At 35.6% G+C, this 18,374-nt stretch overlaps 1 protein-coding gene across 1 annotated transcript in view; it reads right to left on the reverse strand.

Annotated features, from left to right (window-relative positions):
* Window positions 1–6,375: 6,375 nt before the first annotated feature.
* IQCK (IQ motif containing K) overlaps window positions 6,376–18,374 on the reverse strand; it is a gene marked incomplete at its 5' end in the record, with an annotated part of 25,415 nt that continues 13,416 nt past the window's right edge. Inside the window, 3 exon segments of the mRNA XM_009698850.1 lie at window positions 6,376–6,590; window positions 7,331–7,442; window positions 13,447–13,531. Of these exon segments, the coding sequence (XP_009697152.1) occupies window positions 6,376–6,590; window positions 7,331–7,442; window positions 13,447–13,531 (412 nt within the window).

An 18,374-nucleotide genomic window follows, 5' to 3' on the forward strand; every position in this document is an offset into this window, starting at 1 on the left:
AGTGGGTGGAGCATCAGTGGTTTATACGAGGCTACCTTATACCCTGGCCTCCCAAACCAAGCAGACGTACCATGTAGGGTACGGTTTCACATGACACAGCAGGCACAGGACAGATTAGCTGATCTAAAAGTGAGCGGCCATCACAAATGGGCATTTGTCTTTCCCTCTATTACTGTTGCACCATTTCCCTTATATTGGATGTAAGGATTGTGTCATTACTGAGCAAGTCAGTTTATCAGGCTGATCCAGCAGAAAACTAACCCGAGGGGCAGCAGAACAGAACTGAAGAGCAGTTCTTTGTCAGATCAGCCAGCTGAACCAACTCACCGTGAAGCCATGACCGTTTGTGCTAAGAAAAGGACAGGGTGGCAGAAGCCTTGGCCAAAGAAGCACAGGACTGCCTTTTTCTTGCGGAAGTTGCTGGATCACCTTAGCTGCCCCACAAAAGTCAGACTTTTGGTCCCTACTTGAAAAAAAACTCCAAAAGTGTTTCATTGTGGTTGTGTTCTAATGAAAACTAAAACTTCACTATTGGTTTCAGTAATACTGAATATGTTTTAACACACTTTCTGAAACCAGAAAAATAAATTAAGAATGCCTTTAGATTTGTTAATTACAATCATTTTACATTTCTAACTATCACACTGGTCAAGATGATACAAATACACTTTCATAAAATTATACGTCTTTGCCTAAAACATACCCTTGAAATAAGGTATACATAGCATTGTGCTGAAAGCCACAATAAAGCAGAATCTGACTGTTAGCTCACATTAACCGAGACTCTGGCTGATATTTTCATGGAAGGTATGCTGATCTTTCTAGTAGTGTCAATAGAATCACATTACTGCTCGAGTCAGCATTTTCTAAAAGCTATTTGGCAGCTTACCGTTCATCCCCTACAGTTAGATTCAACACTGTTTACAGCACCTAATAAACAGGGTTAGTCATATACAAATTTAAGAGATACCTCATAGTTATTCTTAATGTAGTTAACTTTGTAATAAGTTGCCATATCTATTTAAAAATGTTTTCCTTCTTTTTCTTCTGATCATGAAGTTTAATGCTTTATTTGTGACATCTGAGTTTTTAGTAACAATAAATGCTTTGTCTGCTTGATGCAAAGAGCTCAGTGGTTTAATTAAAGGGGATTAATTGAATTAACTGAATTAACTAATACAGTTAAACCAAATGCATAGAAAGACAAGGTTAAGAAGTAGTTGTGTTATGCTATTCATTATTGTATGAGTGCTCACAATCCACTTCAGCACAAAGTCAGCTGGGTTAGATTGAATCACTGGTAAAAGCAGTTTAAACTAACCTTGCTGACTTTACAATGAAATAGGGTTTAACAACATTAATAAACAGCAGACTAATAATAGCAGAAATAAGAGCAGCTGGAGCACTAACAAAATCAATTATGGCTTCACAGCCATAATTTCATTGATAATTAAAACCCTTGGACAGTAACTTCTCAACCTAGTACAGCTGTTTCCAAATAGCCATCTGTCTGGGCCCCAAGGCTATTTCATGTATGGATACTTTTAAATTAACTCCGCAGAGCTCAGTTAAGGAATTACAGAAACAATGTGATAATATTGAAAGCTAATGTGATATAAGCAATACGGACTTGCACTGGTTTAAGATAAAAATTGAAAAGGGGCAATTTTACAAGTTTCTTTGAAGTGGTGAAACAGCTGTGTGTCCTAGAGTCCTAAAATAATTAATTTGATGACAGGAAAGCTCTATGACAGTGATTAAAAGGAAATCTGTTTTTCCTTTTGAAACAATTGGCAAAGAGGGCAAAGGAAATCTTATCACTATATTACTCTCCAAAACAACATAAATAGAGTTTATGGAATGATTAAATTTCTTCAGAGATAAAAGGTTTTTGAATCAATTCAACTGCCAAATGACACAGTCCACTCCACCCTTAGCCCCTACTTTTCTCAGTTGCAACATTTTGAAAATGGTTTATCTTGTCCTCTGAAATTGCACTTGTAATTTTCACCTTTAAGATTTTACATGCATGAAGACTGTAAACTATGTTTGTATAATCATCTAATATATACATCCTTTTTCACAGTGGTATGTTGTAAATGTATAGGTTTATTTCTTAGAAGTAAGTGGGAAACATATGCATTTTAACTCTTACTGGTATCATGGACAATGGAACGTGAAAAAACATGCCTTGATGAGATGATGTAAATGCTAACAAATTGAAAACAGGCACAGGACAGATTAGCTGATCTAAAAGTGAGCGGCCATCACAAATGGACAGTTGTCCTTCCCTCTATTACTGTTGCACAATTTCCCTTATATTGGATGTAAGGATTGTGTCATTACTGAGCAAGTCAGTTTGTAAGTCCATAACACAAACATTAAACTGCAATCATTTAAAAAGAATTAGCAAGCCTGCTAGGTCAACCTCTATCATCACCTTCAGGAATGCAATTTTTCAACAATTAACACTGACAGAATTAAATATGTATTACAAAGAAAAGAATTTGGCTTTTATTTTTTAAATGTATAATGAGATTAATTTTATCATAGTAAATGTGAATCCACTGTTTTCAGATCTTCAAAACCAGATCTATTTATGTCTTCTTAAAAAAAAAAGCGCCTACTTTTTTTTTCCAAAGTAAACTCTTAATATACCATAGTAAATAGGCTATGAAATCCCACAAAGACTTAAAGAAAACCTTGGTTGGTCTGCCAAAGTTTTCTGCAAGTATCAGTCAAGTCTGCTGGAAGACAACTTATGTTTCATGGATTTTATTTTTCATCATTTTTGTACACTGTTACTAGTTACTACTTTGTTTAATCTTCTAGCTCTAAGCTACTAAAGCCAAGAATTCTACTTCACTTACTGCATATGAACACCCTGTACATATACACACATATAAATGGAGTTTTTCCCTGTTGTGATGTATGATTTTGCTCCTCAGAAAGAATTCTTTTTGGCTATAAAATATCTCTTAGGCAATTGCATGGGTTGGTGAATAAAACCTGATCTTTTGTGGATTAAAACTGCAATATAAATATGAATAAATGTTTGGAAAATCTATGCAGCCCTTGTAACAAACTGTTATCACACACAAAAAAAAAAGTCGTGACAGTCTTCCAGTTTTTGCATTTGTACTATAATGCATACTGCCCTGAAGAAAATTCTTCTTGTTCTGAACATTTCATAATTAAGTGAAGCAGTGGTCAAAAGGTTCTACACATAGCACAGTGCAGACATAGAAAAGCATGTCAGCTCAGAACACCTTGCAATATATAATACTGTAATAGCAAGATAACTGAGGAGGCCATGATACATAAAGGAAGATTTTGAAAATAATGTCCTTTGAAAAATTACTCTTTTATGACAGCTTTGATATCAGCTGATAATTAACTTTGTGATTTAAAAAATTCTACCCTGAGAATTCTGTAGACTGAATTCACACTTAAGACTTCACAGCTGAAATACAACGTGCAGGAACAGCTTTCATTGTGGTTCTGCTGTTGGTGTAGACATGCAGAACTGCTTTTGAGGTTGCCATTCATTACTGTCTTTGTTAATTATAAGCCTGCCTCTCAGTGTATCTAAATATCTACTCAAAGAAATCTATTGCTATTTGTATTGGTATCAGTACCGGTATCAACGCAGGCTCTTTATGACCAGAACTGCTAACACTGGGAAGGAACATTGGAAGAATGTCAAGCATTTTGAAGCATACACAGAATATCAACTAATTCTGCAATTCAAGTTGGAAAAGTAGATTTCTCCACTGGATATTTTCTAATGAACTCAGGGTATACTACATACAGTATAAATCATGCAATATTATAATGCCAGCAGATTTTACTGGGCACTTTCCATTAAATAGCACGATGCAGCTGAAGCTAGCTGGTAGGAGCTTCAATCCAGCTCACACATTTTCCCTGGAGAACACTAAGAATGGCTGTTCAGGCAGGAAAAGTACCTCCAACAAGAAAATGCTTTTGCTTGTACTTGCAAACTTGCAAACCACAGAACTACCCAGTAGCTGCTACTGCAGTCACCATCTCTCATCACAGGGAAAGCAGCAAAATGGAGACAGACCTCCCTCTGTGCAAGAGCTTTGTCTAGCATAGGTCGGCCAGGAGGAGTTGCTGAGGTTGTCCAGGCCCTAGGGAACACGGTGGATGCAGTAGTCAAACACGATTCTCTCAATCACAAACATTAAACCACACTGTGGTGCCAGCTTGTACCACCATGAAGACTGGCAGGTGAGCAGTGCAGAGGATTAAAGGAGGAGGCACACAGAGGCAGTTTTTTAACAGTGAACGCTGTCCTAGAGGATGAGACTTGCCACTGATTCACTTCATGTTATGTGACAACATGTGGGTTACTTCAGAAATCCAGAGCAACAATTTAAAATGTTTGCTCCCAGTACTGCCTGGAGTTTGCGGCACAGCTGTTGTGTTAGAGTGGGTTTAAATACTGTTCCACTTCACACAATAGAAGAGAAATTGTGTTACAATAGCACCATGTATTAATATATTTATTGGAAAGATTTATACTATAACTATTACACTGTGTTCATTAGAAAATATCCATTTGAAATACCTACTTATCCAATTCTGGTTGCAGAATTAGTTGGTGTTCTGCATACACTTCAGAAGGCTTGACAGCAAACTGAACACAGTGTAACTGCAACATTACCCTGAGTAGATGTCCTAAAAATTAATGCTATCCAACAGATATGCAAGTACAAATAGGAAATGATAGAAACGAAGTTTAGGGAATCAAAGATTTGCCAGTGGGGGAGCTTGAAAACACAGAGAATTTATCAATTTATAACTTTGTCTTTGCAGGTATTATAAAAAGTAGCCCATCTGGAAGGGCTGGGATTTCACACAAGAAAAACATCTAGCATTTGTTTAAAATGTTATTATTAGCCCCAAGTGCCTATTACATTTATTTTGTGTGAAGAAAAAAACATCAAAATAAGGAAAGCTGAAAACAAGGGGCTATTTTGTAATCCCAGTTGTTATAATGACCCTTACTAGTAACAGATTTCTCCTTTCACATATGAGAAACTCCTTTCACCTTTAGGCAAAAATTTCAAAAGAAGATTGCAAGCAGAAAGGGAAATATGTGGAACTTTCACGCCATCCTTCTAGCCTGATCTACTTGTAAGTAATGATAGATAGAATGGATGCACAATAAAAAGTGAAAGAATAATTGCAGTGCATCAGGTTAATGACCTGACTGCTGTTAATTCCTTTGACATTTACAGACATGGACTATTTTATAATTAAAATGTTTCACTGGGAAGTTTTAGTTGTATCATCTATTAAAAAGCAGGATGGTTTTGAAATTAACAATAGCCACAAAAGATTTGACGACTAGAGTTATTGAAGAATTGCAAGGCTCTAGTCACTTAAAGCAAGCTCCGACTGCTACAGCAGTGATGTTAATAAGTACTCTTTATGTATGGATAGTCTTACTGTAGTTTCTAAAATAAAGCATACTGTGAGGATGTCAAACACTTAATTCCAGAACACCCTATTTCATATCTGTGCATGAGTACAATAAATCCATTTAATTAAAAAGAACAGTTAAGTTGCATTGAGAATAAGGAAAGCAAAAAACATTTGAGTGAAGACCCAGCAGGACATATTCAATGTCTCAGTTTAGACTTTAAATGTGTAGAAATCAGGCACTTGAAGGTAAACCAATGAAACAATGGCATGGTCTATAGAGGCAGCACAAATACTCAATGCTGAGTGAAAAGTTGCCTAGGTTATTGGGCAACACAAAGGACAGAGGCCTCCTATTAAGCTGCCTAATTCCAGATTGCACATCAGCAATTTTCTGTCACTTGAAATCCTGAGTTGTAGATTTTTCTGGATAGTAGTTACGTAACTGACCAAGACTTGGCATTTTAAAACCTTTCACAGAAACCTGATTCTAAACTCTCTCACCCTGCAGAGACTCAAATATAAGCCTTTCCTTTCCCAGCAAAGTCCCATGAAAACCAGGCTCAGAATGAGGGCATTGACAGATGTGCTTTTGTATACTGAGCTGAAGAGGTCTAAGCCATGACTTGCTCCTGGCTTTTAACTCCTGCCAATCAACTGGAGATTTGCATTTCCTCAGCCATGAACAGTAACCAGGTATGAGAATACCATCTCATATTCTGCTCAATTTAACCAAGCTGTGGGCTGCTGAAAGTCATTACCTCTCTTTCCTCAGTTCACTTTCTCCTTTGTGTTAGATACAGCAATCATGCGGCAACAACATTGTGGAAAACTAACCTGTCCCATACCAAAACCCCTCACTGATCCAAACCCATGGTGCAGTTACACAGTCCCTAAAGCTGATGCAAGAGCTACAGAGTGGGATCAACCCTTTCGGCAGCTTTCAGTTCGATCCAATTGACTGTGTGAAACTGCACCCTGAATGCTCTTACGTAGTTCTGGGCAAAGATAGGCCATCGGAGAACACATCTGCGACAGTGCCATCAGACTGAAGGACCACACAATGGTGACTGGTACAACATAATTTTCCCTCTCTTCAACATGAACAACATAGCTGAACGACGTCTTCTCACCTCCATCTATTGATGTGTAATTCTCACCCCTCCGTGTATCACATTTGAGTTCAGCCCACAGAGGCTGATAAAATACAGGCTGGTTGAGGAGCTAGTGAATGCTCCTGCGTTAGCTACAAAGAGGCTGGGCGGATAATCATAATTATACCACTATGCCTGAGTAAGTGAATGATAACTTTGGCCCTGTCAATAACGGCTTATCCACAATCAGGGCAAAAAGGAAACATATTACAGTGTCAGTTCTTAATTTGGCCTCATTTCCCTTGGCAACTATATTGGGTTGTTTGGGTTTGTTTTCTTTTTTTAGAACTGTACAGGCCAACTTCTGCTATAAATAACGACAGGAAGATGCCAGTAGAACGTTTACCAGATAGAAATCCCACAGTTTAGAAAAATTGTACTACAACCCATCTAGTAAAAATCAGTATTTACATGTTGTGTAGCTGGTAGAAGTCGGATTCTGCCCTAGGAAATACTGTGCCAGCACACTGTCATAGTCCTCTGAAATTATTGGCCCTGTATTGTACATTTCATTGCCACTTTCAGCTCTACAGGCAACTAACTTAGAGTACGTAGTGACTATAAAGAAACAGCCAGGCATTTCCATTAGACATTACTTTCTCTTCTCACTTGGGATTAGTGTCCTACCATGTGTCCTATTTTTTAATACAACTCAAAGTATAAAAATTCAACACAATGTAAAAAAAAAAAAAAAATAATTAAAATACACAATTTAATTCACTTACCTTTGGCTTCCTGCTTAGTCCAGAATTCTTTCACTCTCTTAATAATGTTTTTGTCCTCTCTCAACTGCTTTTGCCACTGACGTAGCTCTTGTATCCCACTATCACAGCGGACCTGGAAAAGGGAAAACAGAAAATGCAACTAAAATTATATATGTTCATGTTACCCAAGATGATACAATTTTTTTAATGGGGGCCAAATACGTGGCATCCATCCTTTTTGCTGGGTCTGATATAAAAGCACAATCCCAGAGGTTTACAGTTTTCATTTTACACAGAAATAAACCCCACATAATTGCCAAACCCCATTGAAAACTTAAATACGCCAATTAGGGGATCATTTTGATTACCAAGGACTCCTGAGAATGTGATTGCAGTGAGACACTTATTCTTTGAGTTAATCAAAATTTAAAGCATTATGCTGAAGGGTATTAGTGCCTTTAGAAAACCACAACACTATAAAACCAACACACTGACCAACATAATAGAGCAGAAGAGGAGCATCAAGGGTCATACAGCAGGAAATTTATTCCAGCAAACTGATTCACACCTGCTGTCAGCTCCAAATAAGCTTACTGACAATCCCAGCTGTACAATTTTCACAAACAGGGGAGCCATTAATCTGTTATTTAAAGTAATTGGAATGCATTACACGATATCTATTCTTTGTCAGTCAATCACCCCTACGAAGGGCATAATTCTGCTTCCACATGAAATGGCAATAGTTACAGGCCTTGACTCCATTTAAGATTTAAGTTGAATTCTTCTATTATTTCTTTTGTACTGGTGTAGGTCCTACTAATATAAGAAAGAGCTAGCTTTGCATCAACAGCTTTTACCACTCTGCTACTTATACTTATTCTAAGCAGGATTTGATTAATTAGCAGTGTGTTGCCAGTTGTCTACCTTGGCATTCACACAATCACTACCTCCAGTGCTAGAGCAAAAATCCAGAATAGATACCATCCTTCTGACAATAGTGGGAAGGGGACATACTAAGTATTAGCTTAGACATTGGTAAGTGATTCTCTTAGATTCATATTCAAATTATAATTATTAAAAATGCGGTTTCTGCTTTTTCTAAATGTTACATATAGAAAATGTCATGATGTTTTAGGACTTAATGTCCCAGTAATTCAGGCTGAAATTGAAAAACATGGTAGGAACAAGCAGCAATAAGCTTGGTTTCTCCTGGACACATTTTTGCTTTCAAGAAGCCAACTACTTCGTTTTCTAGAAAATTTCTTTTATTTATTTTATTCTTAGATGATACGGTGATGAGTTTGCTCTGTGATTGGAACTCTATTACTCTGCTCCATTACTCTCTGCTTTTCGCCCACTTTCCTCAGATACATACCGAGCAAAAGAGCAGGACTTAGTTTTCCACTAGTTACAAACCAAACCAAACCAAACCACACTTAAAGAAAACAAAAGTATTCATCAAAAGTATTCTCTCCACCCAGAATTTCTCCTTTGTGGTGCAGCGAAGAATGCGATAGACAGTAGCTGAACTCCCACAGTACTTTTCAATCCACTTAGGAGAAGATAACTTGCTATATTTCAGATAATGCACTGGCAGAGCAGAAATACAATACAAGGTTACATGATCAATAAAGACAGACAAGACTTTTACTCAGTGACTTTACATCGGATACCTCTTAGGCCTCTAATAATACCCCATTATACTAATATAGTTTTGTACTATCTTCTGTAAAAGCTATAAGAAGCTCTTACAAGGTTGATATGAAATTTTAAAAATTAAAAAAAAATCACTACTGTTACTAGTGATTTCTTTTATACAAAAAAATCAAAACCATTTTCTATTCAATTCATCAAATACTATTTTCAAAAATAAAATATAATCCCAAACATGGGACAGTTTCTTTAGGCTTACAAGAGACATTTTTTTTCTTTTATACTGTCATGTATGTTTTTATGAAACCCATAATTCCCTATTACATGGAGTCAGTTGATCTGTACAGGAAAGGGTTAAGGAAATGCTTATGGGACATATAAATGACAGTAACAGAAAAGAGGCAGGAAGACAGAGAAATTACTACGCCTGTCTAAACATGAAATTTTTGAAAAAATGAATTGTCCATTTACAACTGCAGCTATGTAAGATCTGTATTTTGGGCCATGACAGAGCCACAGTGATCTCTGTACACTGAAAATGAAGACAATAACTCTTAACAGGTAAAAGATAAAAGGCAAGTATAATCGATTCTGTATACTCTCCCTAGATAAATAAAACAGTGAAAGTATAGTGAAATACGTAGCAAAATACAGGGTTTTGAGATAAAGGAATAGTGAGATAGACACAAATAGTCCAACATTAAATCCAAGCAGTTAACATGAGCTCCCAGAACAAAGTGATTTTTCAGAAAAGTGAAAGAAAATAAAAAGGAACACAGATACACCACCTGCAGTAAAACAGATAACAGGAACTTAACAAAATACTAACTACAAGTTCCAAATATGCTTAATAGATAATAATTTTGCATAGTAGTGATAACTTCTCAGAAGGTAGTAAATTTTGTAATCAGAGTGCAATTCTACTATGATTAAAGAGCCGTGACTCAGCAGCAAAATCTCCAGGCAAATAATCAAAGAGTCAAGAAACTTGTCCAAACAACTGACATGTCTCTCCTGCAGACCAGCAATGGATGAAGCACTGAAGGGGTCTTTGAAGTGAGAGCTCACTCTTAGCCCAGTCATTTGGATTGAATCTACACTTGCTGTGAATAACAGTGAATATTGATGTGACCTTCTGGGTCTGAGCCTTTGCTAGTAGCCACAACTTTCTGGAAAGGAATATAAATTGTGACAGCAAAAGCACAACAACACTCTGTAAGATACAAAGATAAACTTGCTTCAATTCTGATTTAACTTTTGCTCAAACAATATTTATGCATAAAATAGCACTGAATATTTACATCATGCTGTCCAATTTAAACTCCATGATATTACAAGATTTAGTCAAAATAAACTGCTTTCAATGCTAAGTGAGAACATGTTGCACAACAGCAGAAGGATAACACTAAAGCTTCGACCAGAGGCATTAGAGGAAAAGGTGTGAGTGAAAAATCCCTTCAGTCTAGAATAGTTATGCAAATTGTAAAGATTAAAAAGACCTCATAAAACAATGGCACTAAGCGCAGACTCTGCAGTAGAGGGGTGAAGGAATATACTACCTTTTATTGGAAAAGCACCTGGAAAATTGATAACTATCAACCACGGGTTTTCATGAGATACTGAATACTGCCTTGACTCATGACAGATGAATGGAACCCCAATAAAAGAGGTCGGTGAGAAGCGAAGAGAAAGAATGCTAATGACAGAGCTGTCTCAAGTCTTATTTGGGTGCTCCTCTTTGCTCTCAAAGAGAGCCCCTCAAGATGACATCTTCCTTTCTGATCTCCTTCGAGTACTCAGCAGCTGTAGTTTCCACTGCTGTTTGTTCTGGAATTTAATTCTGGATTAAACTTGAAATAATTTTCAGAGTACTCACCAATGTCTTTGTATGAAAGATTGTAGCAAGGACTTTGTTGATAGCAGCTATTAATTATTACTACCAAAACAAGTATTTTTCTGGAATTTGCTTCAGATAAGGATGAATGTACTGTTTTGATCATGCTTTATTATCAAAAAGCTCTCAATATTCTGTACCTATAGCTTGTTTTTCCCTTTGCATAGAAAAATCTTTACTGCCTGATCCATTTTTACGGATTGCCACTCAGATAGCTAGATGTGGCAGAAACAAGTGAAGTCTCATGAGAAGACACGATGCTCAGTTAGTGATATAACTAGATAAACTCTGCTGCCTAGATCAATATGGTTAACGAAATACCTCAAAAATGGTCTGAGTCCATAGAAGACATGCATGAGAAAAATAACGTGCTGTGGTTTCTCACAATTTATGTGACATTGTTTAAGAATAAAAAACTTAAAGGTTCACATTTGGGATAGCATTGTTAAAGACAAAACTATCCTGCCCAGATTTCTAAGCCTTTTACTTTTTCTGGAATCCAACAGTGTGTCCAGAATCCTTCTCCATCCATCTTTCAAACAAGTACCTATGACACGTGATTTTATGTCCTTTAAAGTGTATCTTGAGAAGACCAATGATGAAGTATACTGTTCCTTTATCATAGTGCCATGTAAAATATATACGTGTGCTCGTGTTTAATTATTCAATGTTATCACAATGTGTAAATTTTTATGTCAATAATAGTGTGCAAAAGTTCCAAATTCTTTGAATAACAAGGTTTAATGAAAAACATCAGAAAAAAGTTTAAAATACTGACATAATAATATCCTTAGAATGCAAAAGGACATTATTTGTAAGTGTTCAGTTATTACCACAATAAATCAGTGTTAGCTGACAGAGCTACTTATTTTAAAAGCAAATCATCTGAATTCTTTAGTAAATTTTCATAATATAATATATCATTAATGCCATGAAATCCCATTTAAGCTTAGTGTTCTCTTAATTTACAAGCCCAAGGATAACACATTGCCCTATGTAGTAACTTGTTACTAATGATTTTTCTTTTATATTCTAATTTTAATTTAGATTTTAATTTTTAGAAACCCAAGTTCTTTCAGCTCTAATAAGCTAAAACATGTTACACCTAATTTTATAGTCTGAATTACTTTTGATGTCTCCTACTTTTTACAGGTACAGTTTCTCTCTCATTTTTGGGAACTGGTTGAGAATGATAAATACTACTGTGAAAATTCTGAAGTTAATATATGTAGCAAGAAAGGACAGTCCCCTTCAGCAGCTCTCTCATTTATCATTAACATGATAGTATTTATCATTCTCAACACTACTGTGAAAATTCTGAAGTTAATATATGTAGCAAGAAAGGACAGTCCCCTTCAGCAGCTTTGGTAGAAACACAAGGTATCTGAGCAACCTTGCACTGTACAGCAAACATAACTGTTATGGGATAATGGTTGCCTTTGCAATACTCCGCTGTAAGGATGCCTGCAGTGATATTGTCAGTGCTAATTAATGTTAGTGTCAATGCCATCTCTGTTTAAAAAAAGAAAAATAAACGAAAACGAACAAGCAGAAAGCGTCACAAAAATCTATCAGTCAAGAAGATCATTTCAAGGTATTTCATCATGTTTGGTTGCACGGCACATTATAGTACCCACTCATATATTCATGCTTGTTAAAAGTAGTAAATTAGAACTTAACAGAGAGTGTTTTATACTGATTTTTATTTGAAGAACACCTGACGTACAGATAGAGATGTCTCACTGTCCATCACAACAAATTATTGCTGTATCTGGAGGCTATTTACAAGCTTAATTTTTGATAAAGGCAGTCAAAGACATTTCTTTGTCACCAAAGTCACCTGCATTTCAAGTCCATTTCTTTCTGAGGCATTAAGGTGTTAGAGCCTTTCAAAGAAATATTTGACAGAATCTGTCCAGGATTTTCAAAATAATGTATTTCATACCCTAGGGTTAGCATGGCTGTTACTCTCCAAAATATTTGTATTGGCCGATTTTCTTTGTATTTATTTTATGCGCCTTGCTTTTCCCCCTTAAATTGGGGATTGTGTTGGTGTTGTGTTATTAGTATGGCTTGCAACACCTGCTTGCCATTTTGTTTTCCCTTTCCTTGATTAACAGCCTTCATGCCTCTCCTACATCTCCTGTCTCGTTCTTGGTCTCATTTTTTTGTCCTTTGTTTCTCTATGCTTTTATTTCTTAACAGACCTGACGGTTTCTCCTTGTGCTTCTCCACACACACTCAAACATCCCTGCATGAAGCAAAATAACACTTCATCCTTTAGCAACTAGCCAAAGATCAACTAAAACAAAATTAAAATTGTTCAGCATTACTTGTACATTTGAAAATTGAATTTCAGCATATTTTCTGTTGTTGAGGAAAACAGTGAGATTACATCAGCGTAAATGCCTGTGAAAAAATTGTAGTCACTAGGCATAAGGCAGAGCAACATCCAAAGCCAATGAACCATGGGGGTCTTAGCAGCTATTTATAGTATCCCCTACTTAAAATTTATGTAAGGATTTTCCCTGGGGCCTTCACAGTCCTACGGTTTTCAACATCAAGCAAAATAATTATAGATTACTCTTACCCGATAACCTCTCCAGAAGGACTGAATTACTATGCTTGCTTCTTCTTCTGATAGAAGAAGAGACAGAGGAATTGGTGGCCTAGGACTTAAAAAAAAAGTTTTATAAACAGACAACCTGTAAATGTAAAATACTTTCTTTCCTAACAGTATATTTTTTTATAAAAAAGAGAAAGGTTGTTCAGGAGCTTGAAAGACACAATTTCTTATTGCTCCAAAGATAAAATGTGCAAAGAATATCTCCTTTAAAAATATATCGTGTTATGTACACTACAATAATTTCTTCTTTAAAACAATAGTATACAAATGGCACATCAAGTGCAGTCATCTTTCTTATTCTTCTACATGGATTTCAAATTCCTACCATTATGGTAAGGTTTGAGGTGACAGTGGGAGGGGGGCAACAGAAGTAGGCATGTCATTTGTAAAGTAGAGGAGGTTTTAGTGTGCATGCAACAATGAACAGACTTATGACATAAATGTTTATAACAATTACTAAATACATATAATGTAAATATATTTTAGTACATTAATTTATATTATGATTTCACTTAAAATTAAAATGTGCTGAAAAAAGTAATGATTATCATATCTGCATAAGCATGGACGCATGTTTAGAAGTGTCTAAACAAGTTCTTAAAATGCTGAAATTTTACTTTTGATAGCATATACACATTGTTTGGTGATAAAAGAATGTAATATACATGTGAAGTCAACAGTTTTCAGCCAACACATACAGTAATTTGAAAGCATGTTCGGTGATTCTGTTGTTAGCAATTTTAATGGGAAACACTCTAAACTATAATTACAATTCAGCCATCACTAACAAAAATTCAAATCACTATATCAAATCTTGCTTCCAAAAGCCATTTTCTATGGATGTTGATTTATTTCTCACACACAATGATCAGAAAACATCCATTGGAAAGGACAAGACAAAATTAATTTATATAGTTTCTTTTATAATAAATGTAATTTAAAGCTAATGAACTCTAGGGCAATAGTGTTGCAACTCACGAAAAGGCCAGTTATAAATAGTAGACTTGGCACAGTGTTATAATGGCTGCTAAGAGTCACTCTCCCTGCGTGGGAAAGAGATTGAACACAGCTTTGACTTGCAAGACCACAACATTATGAATTTGCATGCAGCAATCATCTACAGACCCATGCAACGCATGCAGGAACATTACAGTATTTATACTAAAAGACACATATACTGCAAAGACCATCAATTAACAAGCTATTTATGCAGTCTTACATTTTCTGGCTAAAACATTACTTCTGCAATTTCTTTTGGAAATTTATTTTACAGTATATTGCAGCTCAAGCTAGGAGGCTTGACAGCTGACATTTTCCTTTCAGTTAATTTCATTCATATTAGTCTCTGCCCTAGTAAGCTTCCTATGCTCTCTGAAGTCTTTCTCTTAGGGCTTGTCTTCACTGAAGGAGCATTTCAACTTAAAGCACAATCTTAACTATTATCTAATGCTACACTGACTACACTGTTTTAGTCTGTATACTCAGCTAAATTGGTATCATCACGTCAGCTGGGTTTTGGCCTACATTTATTTCAATGTGAAAGGAAAACTCGGTCTGTTTGGAAGAGCAGAAGTAAAGCAAAAATAAAAAGAAGTGTCTCCATTAAGCTAAAGAGTTTTAACTCTGTGAACATTAATTAGCATTTCTACTGCTCAAGGGACATTATAAGTGCTGGACAAGCAAGGCTTCTGGAGCTAAAGGCTTCTTATAATCAGACTTAAAAATATGAAGTTGGACTGTGCTGGTTTGGCTGATAGGCTTTCATCCTCTGTTCTATTTCTGATCGTTTTGAAAACCAAAACTGAGAGTGGGAAAATCACAGCAAGACCTACATATTTTACAGCAGTTATATCAAAGACCTTGAACTTTGTCTAAGAATGAGTACATCTCCAAAGAACAAACTGAGATTTCTCCCAGCCTGCGAGGCTGATTCCAACATTCATTTGCTTTCATTTTCAAATTATCAAAATGTCTAATTTATAATCCAACACTAAATTTGAGAAACCAATATAAAAATCAAGCAAGAACAGGACTTAATTTTCAGTATGACAGTCATTGGCAAATATCAATCATTCCAACAGGGCAGCTTTAAAGAAGAGAAGTCATGCCAGGTCCAGTTTTGTCTGAGAGAATATATGCAATTGGCTTCAGGTCAAATAAAAATAGGATCTGAGCAGAGGCAATCACCCCTCAGCAGTGAGCTAAGGGAAGAGGGAATATGTCATTTGTGGCAGAAGACAGCTGTATGCCTCCAAGATGATGAAAACTGACAGTAAAATGTACACTAACTATATTCTGCTTATTTAGTCTTTGATTATGCACAATCTTAAAAGCCCACATATTAAACATATTGATATCTATTTTGATATATATATCAGATACATTGTTTAACATAAGTTGCATCTGTAAAAAAGCATCAGCAAAATGATTTTTTTTAAGTACTATATTTTACCAAATCTGAATAAAGCAGACGCTGACTGGAGAAATGTTAAATTCCAGAAACATATTTCTTGCTTTCTGAGCAAACTTGTAGACATCCTGATTATGTGAGATACTTAATAATTATATTACATTATGCAGGTAGAATTTGGCACCCAGATGATATAAAGCAGACTTGCATTAAATAAATGTATGAGGTATTGAAAAAGGTTCTTACTGAAGATATGTATCCGATTTCCTCATGGACAGAAGCTGGGTTTCTCAATGAATTCTCAAGAAGGGGGAAAAAAGACTCTCCATTATCTTGTCACCATTATCTTGTGATTTGCATACATTGTAAAAAAAAAGGATTCTGAGAAAGTTTTTGGTTTGGAAAGTATTCAAAAAATTCAGCTGCTGGACTGAACAACCAAAAAAATTGTTCTGAAAATTTTTCAAAGTAGTTTTCTTTTAAACTTTCAGTATTTCTTATTTCTACTCAGAGAATCTAGAAATATTACAGCAGCACCCGCCTTCATTAAGTGCTTTTTGTTACATGTCTAGCCAGAGCTGCAGAAGTGTGTAATAATGAAAAAGTATTGTTTTGATTCAAAATAAATATCTCAAAAATCTCTGCTTATAGATACTATTAAGATCATTTACAAAAAAAGCAGGAAAAAGATTGTTCATGAACAATTAGACACTGAAGTACTGATTTATCTGACCTAGAATTTAAAACCAATTAGATATATTAATCACATATTACACTAGCACTGTATAAGCCTCACAGCTTTACAGGGAAATATTCTTTTGTCTTAAGTTCTGTCTGAAAACTATAGTGGCTTTCTTCCCCCTTAATATGCTCTCTACCTGGGGAGGACCTATCCATTTTAATGATAAAACTCAGTCCTCCTGTGCTTGCATAGTTGCTACATATTTTGCAAGTCACAACGCATTGCCTCAGTTTTCTCTTTTGTAGGACCAATATTTATGTATTCTGTAAGAATGTTTGTGGTCCTGGACTCCAGGAAACCAAACATGGACCTATTCCAAAGTCTACTCATGTCCACAGGGAAATTCTGTGTTTGTGTACTTTAGATCAGACCTCGTATCCTGTGAACATGAAAAACTAACAGCAGCAAAAATAGCCTCCAATTAGTGCTCTAACAGCAACATTAGGAAGATGTCACAAACCACTAATATGTTTTCAATTTTCTCATTGCCATTTTGACAATCTTTACATAAATTAAGGTAAGTTTCAACACTGCATCAGGATTTGTAGCCAGAAAACCTGAACCTCATAAAACACCATTACATAACATAAATATTTTAGACATAAATTTTGTGCAATTTTCCAACATACAGCTGTAGTTTTTTAAGTAAAAAATTTCTCCTTCGTTAACTTGAATTCTGCCACATTACTGGAATGGCAATGCTTTACTTGGATCCAGATAGAATAACATCCAAACAGACGTATTTGTTGAACGTTTCTGTTATTATAATTAAATGTGCTGCTCATGATACCCCCCCCAAAAAAAAAAATTTAAAGCACAAATTATTAAAGAAAATGAAAGAAAAAACCGTAATGCAAATCAAATATACCTTAAATATGGCTGGTTTAGAGACAAACCAGTGAAATATAGCAGTGTGCAGAAAGCAAAGCCTGTAGAAACTGGGCACATTATGGAAAGAAAGAAATCAGTCACCCATGCAAAATTACCCCTATTGGCCATCTGAGAACTGACAATGAAGTCAACTGTAAAGGCAGCTGAGACCAGCAGACCTCACCTAATTAGAATATTGTGGGGAGCGAGGGGAAAAAAAAATCAATGTATATATATGCATATACAGATATTTGGCAAAAAGCCACTACTTCCGATTTACTCGTCATTTATAGACATAGAGATACATATCTATCTTAGCTGTCCACTTTATGAAAGCCATGATAAATTAATTTTGTCTGTATCTGCACATTTGTTTTGGAACACACAGATAGATTAAACCAGTAAATGTGTCCTTCTGAACTGAGTATCAAGTAAATACCTCTATACAGAAAATGAGAAAATGCAGATAAATAAATTCTTGTGAATGAATATTTATAAAATACACCTTCAGTTCCTGTAACCCCTGTAAAATATGCATACAAAGACTGATCTTCAACAGCCAGGGAAATACTTAATGCTTATTCCTAACCTAGATCCGTATACTGTTCTCCTTCATTGAATGTAAGGGTTGAAGGTGAACTTGAACAATACTATCATATTATTAAATTCATGTGACAGTAGACTATTATGATATCAGTATTTTTCAGAGCAGTGGAACTTTTTTTTTTTCCTCCCTTCATATTTCTTTCATTAATATGCTAAAGAAGGTTGGGTAATGATATTCCCATAACACTTGGAATAAAACTCAGCCTATCTATGCCAGAAAAGTAAAATTTAAGGGGAACCAGGCATAAACACAGATCACTCTCT

Source organism: Cariama cristata, unplaced genomic scaffold (assembly GCF_000690535.1).
Source record: "Cariama cristata isolate BGI_N322 unplaced genomic scaffold, ASM69053v1 scaffold37164, whole genome shotgun sequence".
In the NCBI taxonomy this organism is placed as follows: Eukaryota; Metazoa; Chordata; class Aves; order Cariamiformes; family Cariamidae; genus Cariama; species Cariama cristata.